The 23,296-nt window shown below is 48.3% G+C and overlaps 1 protein-coding gene across 1 annotated transcript; it reads right to left on the bottom strand.

Moving 5' to 3' along the window:
- Nucleotides 1-683: 683 nt before the first annotated feature.
- LOC120673399 (fe-S cluster assembly factor HCF101, chloroplastic) lies at nt 684-19,667 on the bottom strand. The gene is made up of 15 exons (XM_039954213.1): nt 19,463-19,667; nt 19,272-19,391; nt 4,534-4,676; nt 4,378-4,428; nt 3,926-4,081; nt 3,707-3,850; nt 3,485-3,627; nt 3,241-3,310; nt 3,052-3,147; nt 2,875-2,964; nt 2,734-2,787; nt 2,538-2,661; nt 2,253-2,377; nt 1,239-1,361; nt 684-1,091 (listed from the first exon to the last, which is right to left on the bottom strand). The coding sequence occupies exons 1-15, from the start codon at nt 19,545-19,547 to the stop codon at nt 1,008-1,010; spliced, it is 1,608 nt and encodes a 535-aa protein (XP_039810147.1). The 5' UTR covers nt 19,548-19,667; the 3' UTR covers nt 684-1,007.
- Between the last annotated feature and the right edge of the window lie 3,629 nt (nt 19,668-23,296).

Below are 23,296 nucleotides of genomic sequence, written 5' to 3'. Positions count from 1 at the left end.
CGACGTGCTGCTTTGCCTGCTTGCTTTGTGTCGGACTGCAACATCTGCGCATAGCAACAGACTCTAGCTTCAAAGGTTGCACTGCAGACGACATGACCCATCACTACAACTCGTTGCACGGAACATTGCGACCCTAGCGTGTGAGGAATAACAATGCAGTTCTGCACTTCTTCTCGGTGCATCACGTGCCTAGTGCGGGGTACTGTCCATGATTCCATGATCTGCACTTCCGTAGTGCACCCATGCAGTTCCGCCATGGAGCAAGCGTGAGACCAGCCTCGAGCCTCGTGCCAAGCGGAGGAGGGAAAGAGTTTGCAGAAGAAAAAAAACAAGCCGTCAAAAAAAATTTGAGGGTCCACAAATTAGATATTGGAAAGGTAAAAATGCCAAACTATTGGAAAAGAGTTGTTTTTTTACTTGACATATGGTTTTGAGAGTTGGCAAATCACAAGATTTGCCAAGTAGATTTTGGCGAACTCTTGGAGATGAGAATGTAAAATCCTCATGGCTATAAATGTTCCTTACCCATTTCGGTTGGCTTCAGGATATGTAACACATTGACACTACTCTCCTCTAGAAAAGCAGGGAAATGGTGACCCTTTTTGCGAATGAGGGTGCTTTATTGAAAATTAAGTAATATCAATAAAAAAGAGCAACTTTAACACCCTAGGAAAGGGGAAAAATTAAATAAACTCAACACTTGAAATGGATTAGGGAGTTCATAATTCTTAATTCTGTCATACGAATTTGGAAGCGACGAAGCTGTAGAATCCTCATGGATATGCCTGTGACCTAGTGTAATAACGACAGGAAAAAAAAACAAATAGCACGTCTGTTACTTAAACCGTCGTTTCAGATCACACCTGTCTGGCTGAAAATAAGAAGAACGCTGTCTCTTATTTCAATAAATAATTTTTAACTGTAGACCTATAAATTATATGAGAAGCTAATTGCAAGGAAAGCCTGCTTTCTTGTCCCTTGAGAACTGAACACGGTTTCCCACTGTATCATGATGAGGCCACTGCAGGTGTTGCTGCACGCGGAGCATCCACTACCCGCTCAAGCATTTCCAATTGGTCGTAAGGTGCTATCTGCAAAGCATCAGACGCTAATGGATTTTAGATCTATGCATCCATTTTTCAGAACATGGATATGCCATATTAGATGAGTTCCAGAACTTCCATATACTACAAATGTGACAATACATAAGATGAAGTGGATCCATTTTGTCATATTACCTGACTAAATCCATCAGGCCAAGTTATAGAAACAGCGTAGTTTCCCATCGGCCTAATCTCTTCAGGCTCGATGTCATCTGGTACATCACCGTACTGAATTTTCTGCTCTCCTGTCCATTCATCCTGTAGAAGAGGATGTTGTAGTTTGTAAACAAGAAAAGCAAAGTTGTGGCAAATCTACAAACAACAACAACAACAATATAGCCTTTTTTCCCAAGCAAGTTGGGGTAGGCTAGAGATGAAACCCGAAAGAAATAAGTTCAAGGTTCAGGCACATTGATAGCTAGTCTCCAAGCGCTCCTATCCAAAGCTATCTCTTTAGAGATATTCCAATCCTTAAGGTCTCTCTTAACCAACTCATCCCACGTCAGTTTAGGTCTACCTCTACCCCTCTTTACATTATTGACCCGCTCAAGAACCCCATTATGCACCGGCGCCTCAGGAGGCCTTCGTTGGACATGTCCAAACCATCTCAGCCGATGCTGGGTAAGTTTCTCCTCAATTGGTGCAAATCTGTTTCCCAAAATATAAATAGCATGCATGACTTAATATTTAAAAAAAGAAAGGTCGACTCTTGGGGGAGAACCTCCCCAAAGGGGATCCTCAATCTGCAGGGCCGCAGAAAAGGCCCCTATCCAGGGCATGCCTACAGCACATGTAACTCTGAAGACTATTGAATCAGCCGAAATCGCAGAATACTATTGAATCAGCTGGCTTTTCCACCAGTCGAAATCTTGGTGAGGGGCCTTTTTTTTTTTGATGAGACCAAGGGTTTGAGCCCTGGTCGGCTGGTACCACAACTGGGTATACAGCCACTGCACTGTTTATGCGTTCTCATATTTGAAAAATACAATATACCATGCATTTGGGACCCCTGATGATGGTTACATGTGATCAAACTTAGAAGTAATTTATGATCTGAATATATAAAGATGTTATTAATTGGAAGGTTTAGGAGCTGGTGTAAGAATCATATATATCCCACATATGGATTGATGGAAAGCAGATACACACCACGCTTTGAGCAGATCGATCATTCCTCCTGACTGTTGCCGGATGCAACAAGAACTCTTCATCTGAATCTGGCACTTTCACTCTGATCGCTCTAATTGATCTATCATAGGACACTGCTGTTGAAACTGAAAACAGAAAAATAACAATTTTAACACAAATCTCTTTTCTGTATAGTAGAATTACACCATAGTTTGGTGTGTGTGTGTTTCTGGTCGTGTCAATATTTACGACTTTCTTACTTCCCTGAACTATTTTTCCACTCCCAGATTAGAAGCTTCAGCTTACCTTGTTGCCTAATTTTAGCACATTGTTGAACAACACAAACTCCAAGATTTTGAAATGTCTTGGCAACATCTCCTTGTGGATCAGCCACTACTTCAGGTATCCCAGTATCTCCAGAAGCTGAAAGCTGTACAAATAACCAAACTGTGATTTCTACTCTCTTATTTAGTCAACTGTAAGTACATTGGATTGAACTTACAGTTGGCCGTATCGGCAAATCGAAGAGGTGAGGTATTCCGAATTGCTCCACAACCTGAAACAGTGATCATGTTTCAAAAGCAATTCAACAACCATCCAAGAGAACTATGCTACAAAATAAATGATATGGTGTGTTACTTGCCTGAGTTCCAGAACCTTGTCCAAATGGGTAATAACGCTTTCCATCAGCATCAAAGTAGCACATGTTCTCAACAACTGCAACACAAGGAACCTTGGCAACAAAGGAGACAGAAAACAAGTCAATACAAGGTTAAGAACCTCTCGCTTTTAATGTGTCACGTTCTGCAAAATTACACACCTTCAGCTTAGAGAACATCCTTACTCCCTTTGCGACATCAATGAAAGCCAGCTTCTGAGGCGTGGTAACAATCACAGCTGCAGTCAATGGAGCTACCTGACATTTACAGATATGTTATTTTACAATACTTTGAAGGACTGTTAATATTACTGCAAATGATTTGTACAGCATAGAGGCTGGAGGTACCACCTGACAGAGTGTTAAGTGTATGTCGCCTGTTCCAGGAGGCATGTCAATGACAAGGTAGTCAAGCTCGCCCCTATGCAAAGTCAAAGAACAAACTCAATTTATTTATTACCAGGAAATCAGGAACATTCTTGGGAGTATAACTGAACTAGCGAAGACTATGCCTGGCAAGAATGTCCTATCTTTTATGTACATGTTACTATGCCTTTACAAAGGTAATTAATAACAGCATTGCAAGTTTTCCTACCAATCAGTAGTGGTCAGCAACTGATTAATGACTCCGGAAACCATTGGACCTCGCATGATTGCTCTTCCTTGTCCAGCAAATCCAAAAGACACCATTTTGACGCCCAAATACTCAGTCGGAAGGATACTTCTGCTTTCTGGGTTCTAAAGGTAAGTCTGTTTACCATTATTAGTGCAAGTACTAAGTTCCATGCTAACATGGGAGTTCAACCAGGAGGTTTACCATCACTAGCAACCGGTTCTGTGGAGAAACCATAGTTGGTAAGCTTGGACCGAAGACATCAGCATCAAAGATTCCAACCCTGGCTCCCATTCCGGCTAGTGTATAAGCTAGATTTACAGCAACAGTAGATTTTCCAACTCCTCCCTGGAAAAAGATATATTTCTTTAGTGAAAAGAATGGTGAGATTTGCTTGATATGCATAAAGTTACAAAGGCTTACCTTGCAGCTTGATACTGCTATGATGTTTGAGATCTTCTGCAGTCCTTCTGGAAGGTCACCTCCATATACTGGCTGTGCAGGTTGCGCAGACATTGTGACTTCTACCTTCTTGACCCATGGAAGTGCTGCAACAACCTCGTTTGCCTTTTGTTCAAACTGTCCAGCACAAACCAACAGGGTTTCACACTTAAAATGGCTAGTTTGAACTCAGAAGTAGGAACTGATAATGTAATGTTGTCACAAGATAATTATTGCTTTACTTATATAGCTGAATACTCTTTACAAGCAGATTTATACAAATCAAGTATTCACATCCATCTATCCAAGGGCAATAAGCATAATATACACTCATACAGTTAATTTGTTGCCAGCATTATTCTTTAACACTAAAACAAAGAGTTAGTGAGTAGTTGTTCAGAGAAGTAGATACTAGATACAGGTGCTATACTTGCCTCGTCTTTGATTGGACATGCGGGAGTTGTCAGCTCCAGACGAAATGATACCTGAAACATAGCCAAGACCAACTGACGTAAGTCACCAATTCCCATCGATATGGATCTCATCGCACATCATAATCCTAGTTTGGCAAAGGAGTTCCCCTTAGTTACCTCATCCAATGCCTCATTGATCTGTAAATCCTTGACAAACCCACACGAGACGATGTCCGTGCCGAAATCAGGATCGATGATTTGGGAGAGTGCTACGAGCACATCCTTCTTGGCATCATCCACCGAGGTGACCGTCGCAACAGCTATTAAAAATTAAGAGTAAAATGCACTGGGGTCCTTAAACTAGTTGACATGTTCTGTTTAGATCCATGAACTTTGAAAGTGTATTTTTAGGTCCACAATCTATTCAAGTGTGTCACTTGAGGTCCAAAATACCTCTTACCAGTGTTGACCGCCTACGTGGACCGCCACGTAGATCCAACATGGACCGTATATTTGCAAATCACCCCTTTCCTACACTTTGTTCCCCAGGCCTTTCGCCGGGAGGGAGGAATGGGCAACGCGCAGAGGTGCTCGCCGGCCGCCCCTGCTCCGCGCCCCGCCCCGGCCATGGAGGTGCTCGCCGGCCGACCCTTCTCCGCGCCCCGCCCCGCACGCAGAGGTGCCATGGCCGCCGCCGTCGCCGAGCTCGAGGGCACGGGCACGCCCAGGCCCGCCCCCACCCTCCCCCCCCCCGCGCGCACGGGCCGCCTCCTCGCGCCACTTGGCCCTGTCCCACCGCGCGTGTGTAAGGATCGATGGACCAAGAGGGGGGGTGAATTGGGCCTTTTTCAATTTCTAAAACAAAGTAAGGCAACCTTAACCTATGCAAAGCTAGTAGGGCACCAATTCACCAACCGGATAACTAAGCTACCTACACAAGCTAAGAGAGAAAAAAACAAAGTAAAGCCTAGCAAGGTAGAGCTAAGTTATGATCTCTAAGTCAAGCACATGAGTAAATTGCATGAAAGAAAATGCTTGAATAAAAGGAATGGACAAGAGACAACCGGATTTTTTTCCCGTGGTATCGATGTGTTGGCACACACCCCTAATCCACGTTGTGACACTCACAAAGAGTCTTGTCACCTCCCAAGTCACCGAGACGAGGGCGCTCACTAAGAGTCTCCGTTCACCATCCCGGCGTGGTGGAGATCAAGCCACGTACAATCTTCTTCTCCGGGCTCCCACAATCCTTGGCAAGCTCCGCGAGAAACACCTCGATCACCAAGATCGCCTAGGTGATGCCAATCACCAAGAGTAACAAGCTAAGGCCTTCACTTGAGCAAGAACCGATCACCAAGAACGGATGCACACTAGCTTCTCTCTACTCAAGTCCTTAATCTTGCTTCTTGATTGATTGAAAGCACAAGTATGTGAATGATGAAGCTCAAGGTGGCTCTTGACTATGGTATGAGTGTTTGGATGTTGCCTGGTGTCAAGAGTGGGCGAAATGACCCATTGGAGGGGTATATATAGGCAGCTCACACAAATAGAGCCGTTGGAGAAAAGCTGCCAGAAAACTGCGTAGCGCCGGTTAATCCGACGTACCCCCCATTGTCATCGTCGGTTTAACCGGTGAATGTAAACTGCCTCTTCTGAAAACTAGCCGTTACAACTGGGGCAGATTAACCGACGTAGCATCGGTTTAACCGGTGAGTGTAGTTGTCCACTGAACCACTGAAAAATCAAGTCTCTGGACAACTGCACCGACGTTAACTCAAACCTATCGTCGGTTTAACCGGTGAGTACAACTTTTGAATTCCCCTGAAAAAACCATCTCACTGGTTAATTGCACCGACGTCTTGATTCAAACAGCGTCGGTTAATCCGGTGAATAGAACTTGAATTTCCCTGGAAAAACCAACTCTGGACCAATGCACCGACGTTAAATTCAAACACGTCGGTTTAACCGGTGTATTGAATTTGTCCAGACTCTGCTGACTTCGTTTAACCGACGTATAGAAAATTGAGAGCGTCGGTTAAACCGGTGTATAGACTTTTTCTGATTTTGTCTTTTCTGATTTGAGTCTTGAATGAAATCCAAATATTCTTGAGATATAGTTTGAGAACCACTTATTTGAACTTCTAGAAACCTGAGTGACCATAGTATGCATCCATTTTCAAATGACCATGTCCATGCTCAAGTTACTAAGCCTTAACCCCTCTTAATAGTGCGATCACTACAAAACTATAAAACCTATACTAACCTAAGTGTCCTTCTCAACCTTGCGACACTTAGGACTAGAAAGATCCTTAGCCTTGACATATATAAGTTGAAAACCGAGATCGCCTTTTAGAATAACCGAAATTGAGGGGCCTCTTTTGTCATATGACCAAATGAGCGATAATGATCTATTAAGCTGCACAAACTCATTAGTCACAATAATGGTTGTCATTAATCACCGAAACATACCTTGAGGGCCTAGATGCTTACAATCTCCCCCTTTTTGGTGATTGATGACAACACAAACATAAATAACGAGAGAGCGAGAAAGATAAAACAGGATAATCACAAGCAAACTCGAAAGCAGGACCAAAGAGCTCAAAGGCTCAAACGAAATCCATAGATATGTCTCAAAGAACGGCATACTCAAGCGACAAATGTACATATCCATGAATTAACACCAAATGTGATACAAAGAAACAAAGTCCTGATAACTACGAGCTCTCTCTAGCTCTACCCTCCCCCTAACTCTGGTGCTCCCCCTAACACCTCTCCCCCTTTGGCATCAAAGCACCAAAAGGCGAGCTACGGGTCGTGCTGTCGTGGTACGGCGACGAAGCGGTCCGGGTCGTCATCGTCGGACGGAGAACTCTCACCCTCGGTGACAGACGGAAGCTGCTGGTCTGGGTCTGAGCTCACTGGGGGAGTAACTGTCGTGGAGGCTCTCGTGCTGGCACTGCCTGGTAGAGGATCCGTAGAAGTCGTAACCGGGTCAGCAGAAGAAGTATCAATCTCTGAAGAGGTGACTGCTGAGGCTGCCGGCTGCGTCGACTGTGGAAGCAGGGACTCCTCTACTGCTCCTCCCCCTGAAGGTGCTGCCTGAAGTGAGGAGGGGAGGGCGACCGACTGAACCGCTGGCGGTGAGTCCTGAAAGAGTGTGGTCGCCGGCAGTGGTGAAAAGAGCGGACGACCGGCAGACCCAAAGAGTGCTGACATCGAGAACGTGGTCTCCGGTGTCGCTGAGGTAGCTGGAGCTGCAGTAGGAGCTGGAGGAGGAGGAGCTGGTGTGACGGCAAGCTGAGGTGCTCCTACACCCTGAAGTCCGGGCTGCTGCTGCTGTGGGGCGAGTCCGGTGTGAGAGTAAAGCTGGGAGATCATCCCGAACATCGCCATCATGCCCTGCTGCATCTGCTGGAATTGAGCGTCTGTCCTCTGTGAAACTCTGTCAATGAGGCCGACAAAACGCTCCTCTGTCGCTGCACGCTCTCGGGCTGCCTCTCTCTGAATAGCAGCAATCTGAGCCTCATGGGCTCTCCTGGCCTCCTCCTGAGCAAGCCTGTCCTCTCTCTGCTGGGTCACGAGCTGCTGTAGTAGTGAAGTGAGCTCGGACGGCTGAGTCACCTGAGACTCAGAGACTGTAGCAGCTGCTGAAGTCGGAGGTGCTGGCTGTCCTGAACCTCCTGCCTCGTGATCGTGACTGGCTGGGGCAGCTGAAGGAAAGTACTCAACGTCGTCGGAGGAGTCTGACTCAAGCTCAGACCAGTGAATCTCATCATCTCCCCCGGGAAGCTGTGCCTCTGCTGCTAGGAGTGCCTCATCCTCCTCTGCCACTCGTGCCTGAACCTCCGGTGACAGTCGAGCCATCGCTGCTCTATCTGCGTGTCTGCCCCTCCTCCTGTCCTGTGGAGCTGTGGGTCGGTAGACAGGGAACCTGGGAGCCTCGTCGTGACGGTAAGGAGTACTGATGGGTGACTCTGCTGGCACTATCATAGAGCATATGTAACTGATCCAGTGCGCATAGGGAAACTGTCGCACCACACCCATCCCATCAGTGATCACATCCTCGATCTCAGCCAAAATAAAGTCAACTATGTCAAAGGGCTCGTGAGTGAGGATGTGTAGAAGCAGGAGCTGCTGCAGTCCCGTAAACCCCTCTGGGTAGCCACTCCTCGGTAGCAAAGTCCTCCGGAGGGCCATGTGTACTGCGTAAGCCTCTGGGGTCAGCAAGCTCGGCACTCTGGCGTAAGAGGCTGGGAACGGCTGGCGGAAGCACTGAGTGATCGCCTCGTGAGAAGGAGCAATCCCGCCAACCATCGCCCTGCGGGGTGGATCTGAGTCCCCGTAAACCCTCTCGTGCAGCGAGACGTCGACCAGGTCAACTCCAAGAATACCAGCAATGGTCGCCCTCGACAAACCAAAGTCCTGCCCTCCAAACATGAAGTGTACAGCTCTGCGCTCGGGGGCTATCCAAGCTGTAGCGTAGAACACTCTGACCCAGTCCTCGATATAACGGTTCTGCTCCATCTCTAGCAGTCTAGGCAGACCTCTGAAGTGAGCAAAGTGTGCTCTCACATCCGCTCCCCCTGCGGCTGTCCTCAGTGAGACCCAGTCAAGAACCCTGTGCTGAAAGATCCGGTGGCCCCGCCTCTGAGGTCTCGTAGAAACTGGCCTGTAGCAAAGTCCAGAACCTCCTGTCGACTCTGCTGTCTCGGGTCACCGGGAACCAGACCTCCTCGTCAACACTCCACCTGAGCCTCTTGACCTTGGCCGCATTGGCTCGGGTCAAGTTCTGGAGCAGCACACCTGGCTCCAGACGCACAACAGTGTCCATACGGAACACTGCGCGCTCGGCCTCTAGGGCCTCGGCTCTACGAGCTGCTGCTGCTGCAGCTGTGGACCTGCGAGGCTCCTGTGGCTGGTGACCTCCTCGCGTCCTCGGTCCAGTGCGACGCTCGGTCGCTGGTGAAGTCTCTGCTGCTGGGGATGTCTGCCGAGTGCGGCCAGACCGTCGTAGAGTCGGTGACTCCTGTGTGCTCTGCCCCTGAGACTGCTCGGACTGCTCTGCCTCTGAATCTGAATCTGCAGCTGTATCTGACTGATCTGACTCTGCTGCTGCTGCTGTCGCTGCTCTGGTGGCCCTGGCACCTCTCACTCTGCCCATGCCCCTGCCTCTGCCTCTGCCTCTGCCTCTGGGGTCCTCCCTGATCTGGAACGGACGAGCGCGGCCTGATGCCTGCTCCTCGGCGGCCTTGGCCACCATCTCGGCCCTCTCGGCCTCCTTCTCTGCACGAGTCCGCTTGCGAGCGGGCTTCTCGACCACAACTTCCTTCCCTTTCCTCTTCTCGCGACCCATCTCGACTGACGGTGTGCGAAACACGAACGCGGCGCGAAAAAGGCAGCTCAGGCAAATCGTCGAGCACCTGGCGAGCTTCTGATCGGGTGCTGCTGCGGCGTGGCTGCGGCTGCGGCGTGGAGGCGTGGAGCACGGCGGCGCCCGGCAGTGGCGGCGTGGAGCGGCGTGGAGTAGCGTGGAGCGGCGGCGGCGGCGGCTACGCGCGCAGGCGGCGGCGCAGGCGCGCACGGGCGGCGCTGGGCGACCGCGAGGGCGCGGCGGCGGCGACTTCGACGTGCAGGCGGGCGGCGGCGCGGATGGCGCACGGCGGCGCGTGGGCTGTGGCGGAGCGGCGACGGTGGTCTTGCAGGCGAGCGGCGGCGCGGATGGCGCACGGCGGCGGTTCGAGATGGAGGGACGCGGGTGAAACAGAGAAGGAAGAGAGGCGGCGGCTCGAGCAAGACTCATATATGACAGACGGGCCCCACGAATTTCCTTAACACCGGTTAATCCGATGACTAGGTTTAGAACACCGGTCGATTGCGTCGGTGTAGTTCACCCGAGGCTTCTGTAGATCTGAAACTGAACGCCGGTTGAACCGATGATGTCAAGAGTATACTCGTCGGTTGATAAATCAAAACATCGGTTGATTGCTAGGTCTGATTTGCATTTACTATCACCGGTTGATCCGATGCTCTGACTTTTGTATACGCCGGTTGAACGCCTGAAACTTGACTGAGCTGAGACAAAACTTAGTAACGCCGGTTAAACCGATGATGATGCTCCATTGAACGTCGGTTTAACTGGTGAAGCCAAAAACCCCACACTCAGCTCACTCTTCTATGCTAAGTCCAATAAACTTATAAAATTCAAATAAACTCAAGTTAATGGACTTGCATAGGCGACTTTACCCCTCAAAATAAATAGGATAGCACACTTGCTTAAATAAATTTCTTTTTAAACACAAGGAAAAGCCGCAAGAGAGACAAAGCGCCAAATAAAATGTATGAGCCATGTCATAGGAATATTGAAGATAGAAAGCTTCAAACTCATCATGACATTGCTCACTAGGCAATAACGCACCTAACACTTTGCTCTTTTCACTTTTCATGAATTAAGATCTTGTATATGAAAACAAGTCTCATTTTCATCAAGTGATCTCCTTTGTGACCCTTACGCATGCAATGATGATGCAAACTACAACCACATGCGAAAGTATAATAAACATGAAGTGCACACCTATATGACAAGAAATGCATAACAAGAAATTAAGATCTACTTGTCAAGTTTGAACCCACGGGAAGCTTCTTCATGATTGAGCCTTTCTACAAGCCTAGAGGAAAACAAGTGGACCACCACCTCTAGCTAAACCCTTGCTCATCACTATCTTACCATGGTTAGACAAGTGTCCTATATGTATGCATTTTTCTATATGACATGGCAACTTACATGACGTTTGCCGCATCTAACACATTTAGCTCATTTCTTAGCCTAACAAAGGTACTCTCGTCTAAAGGTTTTGTGAATATATCCGCCAATTGCTCCTCGGATCTCACACCTTGAAGGGAAATGTCCCCCTTGGCTTCGTGATCACGCAAGAAGTGATGGCGAATATCAATGTGCTTTGTGCGAGAGTGTTGAACTGGATTCTTGGCAATTTTTACGGCACTTTCATTGTCACAAAGGAGTGGAATCCTATCTAGTTTCACACCAAAGTCCAAAAGGGTTTGCTTCATATATAGGATTTGGGCACAACATGCACCGGCCGCTATATATTCCGCTTCCGCGGTGGACAAAGCCACGGAATTCTGCTTCTTACTCGACCAAGAAACTAGAGAACGCCCCAGCAAGTGGCAACCCCCGGAGGTACTCTTGCGATCCACACGGCTTCCGGCAAAATCCGAATCCGAGTATCCCAAGAGATCTAAACTAGCGCCTTTGGGGTACCACAAGCCTATGCTAGGAGTGTGCTTGAGATACCGAAGGATCCTATTCACAGCCGAAAGGTGTGACTCCTTTGGGTTAGCTTGAAAGCGGGCACACAAGCACACACTAAACATTATATCGGGCCTAGATGCGGTAAGGTAAAGCAAAGACCCTATCATAGAACGATAGAGGGATTGATCAATCGGTTTACCGTCCACATCCAAGTCGAGATGCCCATTTGTTGCCATGGGTGTCTTGATTGGCTTGCACTCATCCATCTTGAACTTCTTTAAGATATCTTTGGTATACTTTTCTTGATGGATGAATGTCCCTTCCTTCATTTGTTTGACTTGAAAACCAAGGAAGAAGGTCAATTCGCCAATCATGGACATCTCGAATTCCCTAGACATCATGGTAGCAAACTCATGGCTTAGCAAATCATTAATTGAGCCAAAGATAATATCGTCAACATAAATTTGACAAATAAAAAGATCCCCGTTGACGTCTTTTGTGAACAACGTGGTGTCCACCCTCCCGATCTTGAAGCCTTGCATGATTAGGAAGTCACGAAGCCTCTCATACCAAGCCCTTGGAGCTTGTTTGAGCCCATAGAGTGCCTTGTGCAACCTATAAACATGGTTAGGATTCCTCGGATCTTCAAACCCGGGAGGTTGCTCAACATAAACAAGTTCGTTAATAACACCATTTAAGAATGCACTTTTCACATCCATTTGATACAACTTAATGTTATGATGTGAAGAGTAAGCAAGAAAGATACGGATAGCTTCAAGTCTTGCGACCGGAGCAAAAGTTTCACCAAAATCCAAACCTTCGACTTGAGAAAACTCTTTTGCCACAAGTCTTGCTTTGTTGCGTACCACCACCCCATGTTCATCTTGCTTGTTCCGGAAGACCCACTTGGTGCCGATGATGTTCTTGTCTTTTGGAGGAGCTTCGAGGACCCAAACTTCATTGCGGGTGAAGTTGTTCAACTCATCTTGCATGGCCATCACCCAATCCGAGTCCTCAAGCGCTTCCTCTATGCTAGTGGGTTCAATACAAGAAACAAACGAGTGATGTTCGCAAAATGAAGCATGTTTAGAGCGAGTTCTTACTCCCTTGGAAGGACTACCAATGATTTGACCAATTGGATGATCCTTGGAGATGCGACCATGCTTCACTAGCGGTACTTGCGTTGATGCTTGTTGGGGTGGATCATGAGTGACTTGTGCTTGTGGTGGAACACTTTGCTCTTCTTGTTCTTGAACTTGGGTTGTTGGTGTTGGCACTTCTTCCTGAGGTTGTGTATCATCTTTTTCTTGATCTTTATCCACTTGGGGCGCCGTGGAGGTGCTTGGTGTAGATGAGGAAGGTCCTCCCCCTTGATCATTGTCTTCATGCACCTCTTCCGGCTTGATATCCCCAATGGACATCTTCTTCAAAGCTTCATCGATCTCCTCATCACCTACATTTTCATAGCCAATAACCTCCTCTTGGGAGCCATTAGATTCATCAAACTCCACATCACATGTTTCTTCAACTAACCCGGAGGTTTGATTGAATACTCTATATGCTTTGGAGTTTGATGCATAACCAAGAAAGAAACCTTCATCACATCTACTTTCAAACTTACCGAGCCTTTTCTTCTTATAGATGAAGCACTTGCAACCAAAGACTCGAAAGTATGATATATTTGGTTTCTTCCCGGTGATGAGCTCATATGGAGTTTTCTTGAGGAGTCGGTGAGGATATACTCGGTTGGATGCATGATACGCCGTGTTGATTGCTTCCGCCCAAAACTTCTCGGACGTGCCATAATCATCCAACATTGCTCTAGCTAGGGTGATGAGAGTCTTGTTCTTTCTTTCCACCACTCCATTTTGTTGAGGCGTGTAGGTGGCGGAAAACTCATGCTTGATGCCCTCTTCATCGCACCATTCTTCAATCTTCATGTTCTTGAATTCGGTGCCGTTGTCACTCCGGATCTTCACAATTGGGGAGTTGTACTCCCTTTGAGCTCTTCTTGCAAATGTCTTGAAGAGTTCCGGAGTTTCACCCTTATCGCCTAGAAACATAACCCAAGTGTAACGTGAAAAATCATCAACGATTACTAGGCAATAGAGGTTACCACCAATGCTCTTGTATGTAGTTGGACCAAAGAGATCCATGTGTAGTAGCTCGAGCGGCTTGGAGGTAGACAACATCGTCTTGATGGGATGATGTGTTGCAACTTGTTTCCCGGCTTGACATGCTTTACATAGCTTGTTCTTGTCAAAGGTGACGTCCTTCAAGCCGGTGATCATCCCTCTCTTGTGGGCTTTCTTGAGGTTGCTCATGCCAATATGAGCAATTCTTCTATGCCAAAGCCACCCAAGAGAAGACTTGGTGAAGAGGCATGTCATGGTACTTGTTTGCTTTGAAGAGAAATCCACCAAGTAAATGTTGCCATGCCTAAACCCCGTGAATACCAATGACTTGTCTTTTTCATGAGTTACTACAACACCATTCTTGTCAAAGGCACACGTTAGTCCAAGATCACACAATTGAGCAATTGAAATAAGATTAAAACTAAGTGCTTCTACAAACAAAACATTAGAAATAGATAAATCTTTAGAAATTGCTATTCTACCCAAACCTAAAACTTTTCCCTTTGAGTTATCACCATAGGTGACGTGTTCATGATCGCCGGGGTCTTCAAGGGAGGTGAACATGCTATCATTGCCGGTCATGTGTTGAGAGCAACCGCTATCAAGTACCCAATGTTTTCCACCGGCTTTGTAGTTCACCTACACACATGAGAATTCACTTTTGAGTTTTAGGAACCCAAACAAGCTTTGGGCCTTGCACATGTGTGACAAGAGCTTTTGGGACCCAAAGTTGCTTGGGGAGCTTCTTCTTTGACTCCTTAGTGAGTTTGCCAATGAATTTGGCCTTCACCTTGCCCTTCACTTTACTCAAGAGAAAATGGTTATTTTTAAACATTGAAGAGTAATTCTTGGGTAATTTAGGAAGAGGACGTGATGGTAAAGTGCACTCCCTAGTGTGGTGCCCGGTGACTTGGCAATGTTGGCAATATGATCCAACTTCCTTGATGAAGCTAATCTTGATCTCCGGAGAAGGAGTAGTGCCTTGATTTGGCTCCGGAAATGAACCAAGACCTCTCTTGCCATAGTCACGTGCATTGTTGAAGAGAATCTCTTTGTGGATGTATTCTCCTCTTGAGAGCTTCTCCACACTACTCTTGAGGCTTGCAACTTGATCCATCAATTCTTTTTCCCTAGAAGGTGCAAGCTCAGGCAAAGCATTAGTAGCATTTGCATTAATGAGTAGGTCATCACATGAAGTAGAAGCATTGACCTTCTCAATAGTTTCATGAGCAAAGTTCTCAAGACTTGGGTCAATTGCTTGAATCTTCACTTGATGAGACATCGGTCACCCACTCTTGTTTTTCCACCAAGAAGCTTCTCTTGGTGTGCCCTTTCTTCTTTGGGAAGAGCTTGGTCTTCTTGTCATGGCTCTTTTTCTTCCCAAGTCTCTTGTTTTTGTTCTTCCTTTCTTCTTCTTCATCATCGCTTGAATCATGGCGATGCTTGCTCTTGTGATCCTTGTTTCTTTTGTCCGGCTTGGGGCAATTTGGACGGATGTGACCTTTTTCTCCACAATTGTAGCAAATTTTGTTCTTGACATCCATTGGCCGGAACATTCCCTTCTTAGAGTCAAAGTTGAACCCCTTCTTGTTGATCTTGTCATTCAAGCGGGTGAACTTTCTCATCATAAGAGCAAGCTCTCCATCATCTTCAACATCGGATGAGCTTTCATGATGATCATCTTCTTCATTGCTTGAGCTTGAATCTTGCTTGATCATCTTGAGCTTGCGGTGCTTGTTGGCCTTGGTTTTGAGAGCAATTGATTTGCTTGTTGTTGGCTCTTCGGTCATACCAAGGATACTCATTTCATGAGCGCGAATTTCGCCCACAAGCTCTCCCACTTCCATTGTATCAAGATTCTCCTTTTGAAGCATAGCATTGATAATGTTGTACTTGGGCTTCGGAAGGAGCATGAGAATCTTGCGGTTGATGGAGCCACTGTCAATTTTGGAGACTTCAAGAGCATTAATGTCCTTGACAATGACATTCAAGCGAGAGTACATATCATTGCAATTTTCATGAGCTAGCATTTTAAAGGAATCATACTTAGCTCTAAACAAGTGATATTTTTGTTCACGGACTTTTGTGGAGCCTTCATGAATTTCAATTAGCTCTTTCCATATATCACTTGCTAAGTCCATGCCATTTACTCTAGCAAAGACTTCCTCACTAATGGCTTCGAAAATTGCATTTCTAGCCTTTGCATTCCATTTTAATTGCTCGGCGGTGGGAGTTCCGGTGAATCCGGTCTTAGTGGCCAACCACACTTCGGGGGCAATCGCATCAAGGTATGCGGCCATGCGAACTTTCCAATAAGCAAAGTTCTTGCCCTCGAAGTGAGGTGGCGAACCACCCATCTTGGCCATAGCTCTAGGCGGTGAAGCCTAATGATCCAAATGAGCAACGAGGCTCTGATACCAATTGTAAGGATCGATGGACCAAGAGGGGGGGTGAATTGGGCCTTTTTCAATTTCTAAAACAAAGTAAGGCAACCTTAACCTATGCAAAGCTAGTAGGGCACCAATTCACCAACCGGATAACTAAGCTACCTACACAAGCTAAGAGAGAAAAAAACAAAGTAAAGACTAGCAAGGTAGAGCTAAGTTATGATCTCTAAGTCAAGCACATGAGTAAATTGCATGAAAGAAAATGCTTGAATAAAAGGAATGGACAAGAGACAACCGGATTTTTTTCCCGTGGTATCGATGTGTTGGCACACACCCCTAATCCACGTTGTGACACTCACAAAGAGTCTTGTCACCTCCCAAGTCACCGAGACGAGGGCGCTCACTAAGAGTCTCCGTTCACCATCCCGGCGTGGTGGAGATCAAGCCACGTACAATCTTCTTCTCCGGGCTCCCACAATCCTTGGCAAGCTCCGCGAGAAACACCTCGATCACCAAGATCGCCTAGGTGATGCCAATCACCAAGAGTAACAAGCTAAGGCCTTCACTTGAGCAAGAACCGATCACCAAGAACGGATGCACACTAGCTTCTCTCTACTCAAGTCCTTAATCTTGCTTCTTGATTGATTGAAAGCACAAGTATGTGAATGATGAAGCTCAAGGTGGCTCTTGACTATGGTATGAGTGTTTGGATGTTGCCTGGTGTCAAGAGTGGGCGAAATGACCCATTGGAGGGGTATATATAGGCAGCTCACACAAATAGAGCCGTTGGAGAAAAGCTGCCAGAAAACTGCGTAGCGCCGGTTAATCCGACGTACCCCCCATTGTCATCGTCGGTTTAACCGGTGAATGTAAACTGCCTCTTCTGAAAACTAGCCGTTACAACTGGGGCAGATTAACCGACGTAGCATCGGTTTAACCGGTGAGTGTAGTTGTCCACTGAACCACTGAAAAATCAAGTCTCTGGACAACTGCACCGACGTTAACTCAAACCTATCGTCGGTTTAACCGGTGAGTACAACTTTTGAATTCCCCTGAAAAAACCATCTCACTGGTTAATTGCACCGACGTCTTGATTCAAACAGCGTCGGTTAATCCGGTGAATAGAACTTGAATTTCCCTGGAAAAACCAACTCTGGACCAATGCACCGACGTTAAATTCAAACACGTCGGTTTAACCGGTGTATTGAATTTGTCCAGACTCTGCTGACTTCGTTTAACCGACGTATAGAAAATTGAGAGCGTCGGTTAAACCGGTGTATAGACTTTTTCTGATTTTGTCTTTTCTGATTTGAGTCTTGAATGAAATCCAAATATTCTTGAGATATAGTTTGAGAACCACTTATTTGAACTTCTAGAAACCTGAGTGACCATAGTATGCATCCATTTTCAAATGACCATGTCCATGCTCAAGTTACTAAGCCTTAACCCCTCTTAATAGTGCGATCACTACAAAACTATAAAACCTATACTAACCTAAGTGTCCTTCTCAACCTTGCGACACTTAGGACTAGAAAGATCCTTAGCCTTGACATATATAAGTTGAAAACCGAGATCGCCTTTTAGAATAACCGAAATTGAGGGGCCTCTTTTGTCATATGACCAAATGAGCGATAATGATCTATTAAGCTGCACAAACTCATTAGTCACAATAATGGTTGTCATTAATCACCGAAACATACCTTGAGGGCCTAGATGCTTACAGCGTGCCCAGCTCCGGCTCGCCGCGCATCTGCCATGGCTGCCGGAGACGCGCGTTGGAGCAGCGGCCGGCCTCCTCCGCGGCGGGCCCGCCATGGCCGCCAAATCCGGCCGAGCTCGAGTGAGCCTGCCATGGAGTAGGAGAGGGGGCCCGGGCCGCCCTGCCTCCGCCGCGCCGTGGGCGAGCCACCCGCGGGCTGTCCGCACTACTTCGCCGCGCCGCATGTGCAGGGGTGGGCCGGGGATCCACGGCGCTCGCCCAGTCGCCTCCACCTTCGCCTCGCGCGCGCCCGGTCGAGCAGGGGACGTGGCCGCCGCGAGCAGAGGGATGCCCGCCGCCACCTCCTTGACGCCGCCGTCCTCCGCACATCCTCCGCGCCGCCAGTGCCAGCGCGCGGGCCAGCTCGAGGTGGGGAGGGGCAGCGAGCCGGGGAGGGGCGGCGCGGCTCGCTGCTCTGCGCGAGTAGGGAGGGTGCTCGCCCGCCGCGCGTGCCCGGCCCTGCTCGCCACGGAGCAGGGGCCGCGGCGGCGCCCTGCTCTGCCCCCCGTGAGCTCGAGCGGGAGGGAGAGGGAGGGAGGAGGGGCCGCCATGGCCGCGCCATGACCCGCCATGGCCGGCGGCCAGAGAGACGGCCCGAGCTCGGTCCGCGCTGCCGGGGGCGGGGCAACGCCGCGCCGCGCGCGGATCCGGCCGGCGGCGGGGCGCCTCCGCGCCACGGGCCTCCGCGGCGAGGGAGGAGGAGGAGGACCGGGGCGGCGCGGCGAGGGAGGAGGGGAGAGGCCGCGGCGGCGCGGAGCTGAGGCCGGAGGAGGGGCGCACCCATGGCCGACGCGGGGAGGGAGCAGGAGCGCCCATGGCCAAGGCGCGGGGAGGGAGCCGAGTAGCGGGGCTGCAGCGGCCCAGCGGTGCGGGAGCAGAGGAGATGAAAGGATGGGGGAGAATTGAGGAGGGCTCGGCTTGGGAGGGGTGATTTGCAAATATACGGTCCACGTTGGATCTACGTGGCGGTCTACGTAGGCGGTCAACGCTGGTAAGAGGTGTTTTGGACCTCAAGTGACACACTTGAATAGATTGTGGACCTAAAAATACACTTTCAAAGTTCATGGACCTAAACAGAACAGGTCAACTAGTTTAAGGACCCCAGTGCATTTTACTCAAAAATTAAATAGGACGTTTTGAGCAGAGTGCATAACTGCATATGCTGCACTTGCACGGGTCAGTGGGATCCATTTACACACAACGCACAGACATGTCACAGGCAACAGCATACACGGTAGCCAAATTTTGCTCTGTATATATACTAGGACACTCCGAGTCTCCGACTCGTACACAGAGCTGATTTTCATGGTTTGTTTAGGACTGATATTAAGTAAATTTCCCGTGCTAAATTATAAGGAGCTTACCACCGGACGAAGCAGCCCTGGAGCACCGCCGGCGCTGGCTCGGGCGGCGGGACGACGGGAAGCAAGCGCGCGACCGGCTGGCGACCGCGGCAGGGACAGGACCCTTTGCCGATAGACACCCTGATGCAGGCACCACGGAGTGATCATCAGCAATTCAGTATAGGGCGAGACCGCGCGAGAGAGACACACACCTCTTAGGGCCGTTGCGCCTGGCGGAAGGAGGTGGGGAGCGGGCGGCGCGAGGAAGGAGGCGGGCGCGGCATGGAACGTCTGCATTGCCGCGCTGCCGGAAGACGAAGCAGACGAGGCTTGTGACGGAGAGCGGACGGGGGGCGGACAGCCGGAGAGGATGAGGGGAGGGAGTGGCTGTTTCGGGGCCGCTGGTTGTGTGGATTTGGTCGGGCGTCCTCGGCCACTGGCTTTAAAGATTGGCCACAGTGGCGCAGCTGCTCGCACAGCGAGAGCGTGGCAAGCACAGGCCGGCGCCGCCGTGGCGAAGTGGATGATGGTTCAAGTTGATGCTCATTCATGACGCGTGATAGGTGTCACGAAATTCGTTTGCAGAAAAACGCAGCGAACACTGTATCGGTCTTATGGAGAGAGGACTCTAAAACCTACATCCCGAAAACACACAAATATAGGGCTCGAATTATTTTTTTATCCGAAAAATCACGCCCACGTTGAATCCAATAGGTGTTTGTCTATAATGTCATCAACGAAAAACTCCCGACTATGACCCCGGTAGATTGTTCGGAACCTGAAAGTCGAAAAAAATGGAGGATTCCCAACTCCGCCTTCTTGCACTCTATCAGAACTATCTTGGCAACATTCTCATAGAAGATGGGTGCAACAGGGCAAATGATGGATTAAGAAAACTTCGAAGACTTGATTAAGTTCCGTATAACAGTCATAATTTCGTCCAGCAGACTCAGAATCATGGGCTGTCGGTCTTGATGAAAAGAGGACTCTAAAACCTACATCCCAAGAATGAAAACACACTAATGTGGGGCTCGGATTAATTTTTATCAAAAAAATCACGCCCACGCTGAATCCAATAGGTGTTTGTCTATAATGTTCTCAACGAAAAACTCTCGACTGTGACCCCGGTAGATCGTCCGGGACCTGAAAGTCGCAAAAATTGGAGGATTCCCAAAACCGTCTTCTTGTCCTCTATCAGTACTATCTTGGCAACATTCTCATAGAAGATGGGTGCAACAGGGCAAATGATGGATTCAGAATACTTCGAAGACTTGAGTAGGTTCCATATAACGGTCATAAATCGTAGAGCGGACTCATAATCATGGGCTGTGGGTCCTGATGGAAAATGGAAAGAGGACTAAAAAACCTATATCCCAAGGACGAAAATACACAAATATGGGTCTCGGATTATTTTTTATCCAAAAAATCACACCCACGCTAAATCCTATAGGTGTTTGTCTAGAATGTCCTCAACGAAAAATTTCCGAATGTGACCCCGATAGATCGTCTGGGACCTTAAAGTACTAAAAATTGGATTCCCAAATCTGTCTTCTTGCACTCTATCAGGACTATCTTGGCAACATTCTCACAAAAGATGGGTGCAACGGGGCAAATGATGGATTCAGAAAACTTCGAAGACTTGACTAGGTTCCGTATAACGGTCATAACTTCGTCCAGCGGACTCAGAATCATGGGCTGTCGGTCTTGATGGTAAGAGGACTCTAAAACCTACATCCCAAGGATGAAAACGCACAAATGTGGGGCTCGTATTAATCTTTATCCAAAAAATCACGCCCACGCTAAATCCTATAGGTGTTTGTCTAGAATGTCCTCAACGAAAAACTCCCGACTGTGACCCCGGTAGATCGTCCGGGACCTCAAAGTCGAAAAAATTGGAGGATTCCCAACTCCGTCTTCTTGAACTCTATCAGGACTATCTTGGCAACATTCTTATAGAAGATGGGTGCAACAGGGCAAATGATGGATTAAAAAAACTTCAAAGACTTGACTAGATTCCGTATAACGGTCATAACTTCATCCAGCAGACTCAGAATCTTGGGCTGTCGGTCTTGATGAAAAAAGGACTATAAAACCTACGTCCCAAGGATGAAAACACACTAATGTGGGGTTCGAATTAATTTTTATAAAAAAAAATCACGCTCGCGCTGAATCCAATAGGTATTTGTCTATAATGTTCTCAACGAAAAACTCTCGACTGTAACCTCGGTATATCGTCCGGGACCTGAAAGTCGCAAAAATCGAAGAATTCCCAAATCCGTCTTCTTTCCCTCGATCAGTACTATCTTGGCAACATTCCCATAGAAGATGGGTGCAATGGGGCAAATGATGGATTCAGAAAACTTCGAAAACTTGACTAGGTTCCGTATAACAGTCATAAATTCGTCCAGCGGACTCAGAATCAAGGGCTGCCGGTCTTGATGGAAAGATAACTCTAAAACCTACATCCCAAGGACGAAAACACACAAATGTGGGGCTCGAATTAATTTTTATCCAAAAAATCACGCCCACGCTGAATCCAATAGGTGTTTGTCTATAATGTCCTCAACGAAAAACTCCCGACTGTGACCCCGGTAGATCGTCCGGGACCTGAAAGTCGCAAAAATTGGAGGATTCCCAAAACCGTCTTGTTGCCCACTATCAGGACTATCTTGGCAACATTCTCACAGAAAATGGGTGCAGCGGGACAAATGATGGATTCAGAAAACTTCGAAGACTTGACTAGGTTCTGTATAACTATACGGTCATAACTTCGTCCAGCAGACTCAGAATCATGGGCTGTCGGTCTTGATGGAAAGAGGACTCTAAACCTACATCCCAAGGACGAAAACGCACAAATGTGGGGGTCATATTAATCTTTATCCAAAAAATCACACCCACGCTAAATCCTATAGGTGTTTGTCTAGAATGTCCTCAACGAAAAACTCCCGACTGTGACCCCGGTAGATCGTCCGGGACCTGGAAGTCGTAAAAATTGGAGGATTCCCAACTCCGTCTTCTTGCACTCTATCAGGACTATCTTGGCAACATTCTCACAGAAGATGGGTGCAACGGGGCAAATGATGGTTTTAGAAAACTTGACTAGGTTCCGTATAACGGTCATAACTTCGTCCAGCGGACTCAGAATCATGGGCTGTCGGTCTTGATGGAAAGAGGACTCTAAAACCTACATTCCAAGGACGAAAACACACAAATGTGGGGCTCGAATTAATTTTTATCCAAAAAATCACGCCCACGCTGAATCCAATAGGTGTTTGTCTATAATGTCTTCAACGAAAAACTCCCGACTGTGACCCCGGTAGATCGTCCCTTACCTGAAAGTCTCCTCCCTTCTCCCTTCCACACCATCAAAATTGCTGACTTGCTTTGCTATAAGGGCAGTCCCAACGCTGCTGAGTTGGATAGTTTCCATGCCATTAAATTGCATACCACGTAAGCAAAACGCCGACGTGGCAAGAGATTTATTGAGGAAAGAGAAGAACTGAGGAGGAAACCATTTCTCTTGCACGAAACAGTGTCGGCACTCCATCCAAAGCACGAAGAAACATCCCCGCGTGCGTTGGGGGACTTGATAGTTCCCTCCCCACACGTTTTCTAGGACCCGCAGTGCCCACCACCGGCGGCGCGGCCTCCGCCGCTCCCTGCCCACCGTCGCGGCCCGCCGGCGTGAGCTCCCGGTGCGGCCGGCGGGAGCACCCAAGCGTGGCGGGTGGAGCTCCCATGGCGGTGGGCGGAGCTCCCCGCGCGGCTGGCGTCGAGGGAACACCGACGCGCGGCCCGCAGTGCGCCATCGCGCGGCCCGCTCGGCGCTCCCCGCACACTGGCGGAGCTCGCCTGCGCGGCGGCTCGACGGCACCTGCGTGCTCGCCGGCACACCCATGCCTCCCCGCACGTTCGCCCTGCGCGCTCGCCGGCGCGTGCTCGCGGCTCCGTGCCGCCCCGCGCACCCTCACCGGCATGCGCTGCTGCTTGGCCAATTATTAAGGGGGTGGTTTGGAATAGGGACTTAAAAAAAGTCCACTTTTTAG

The sequence above is a fragment of the Panicum virgatum genome, chromosome 5N (genome assembly GCF_016808335.1).
Source record: "Panicum virgatum strain AP13 chromosome 5N, P.virgatum_v5, whole genome shotgun sequence".
Lineage (NCBI taxonomy): Eukaryota > Viridiplantae > Streptophyta > Magnoliopsida > Poales > Poaceae > Panicum > Panicum virgatum.
Note: the sequence above shows the minus strand (reverse complement) of the source record. Positions and strands in the feature narration are given on the sequence as shown.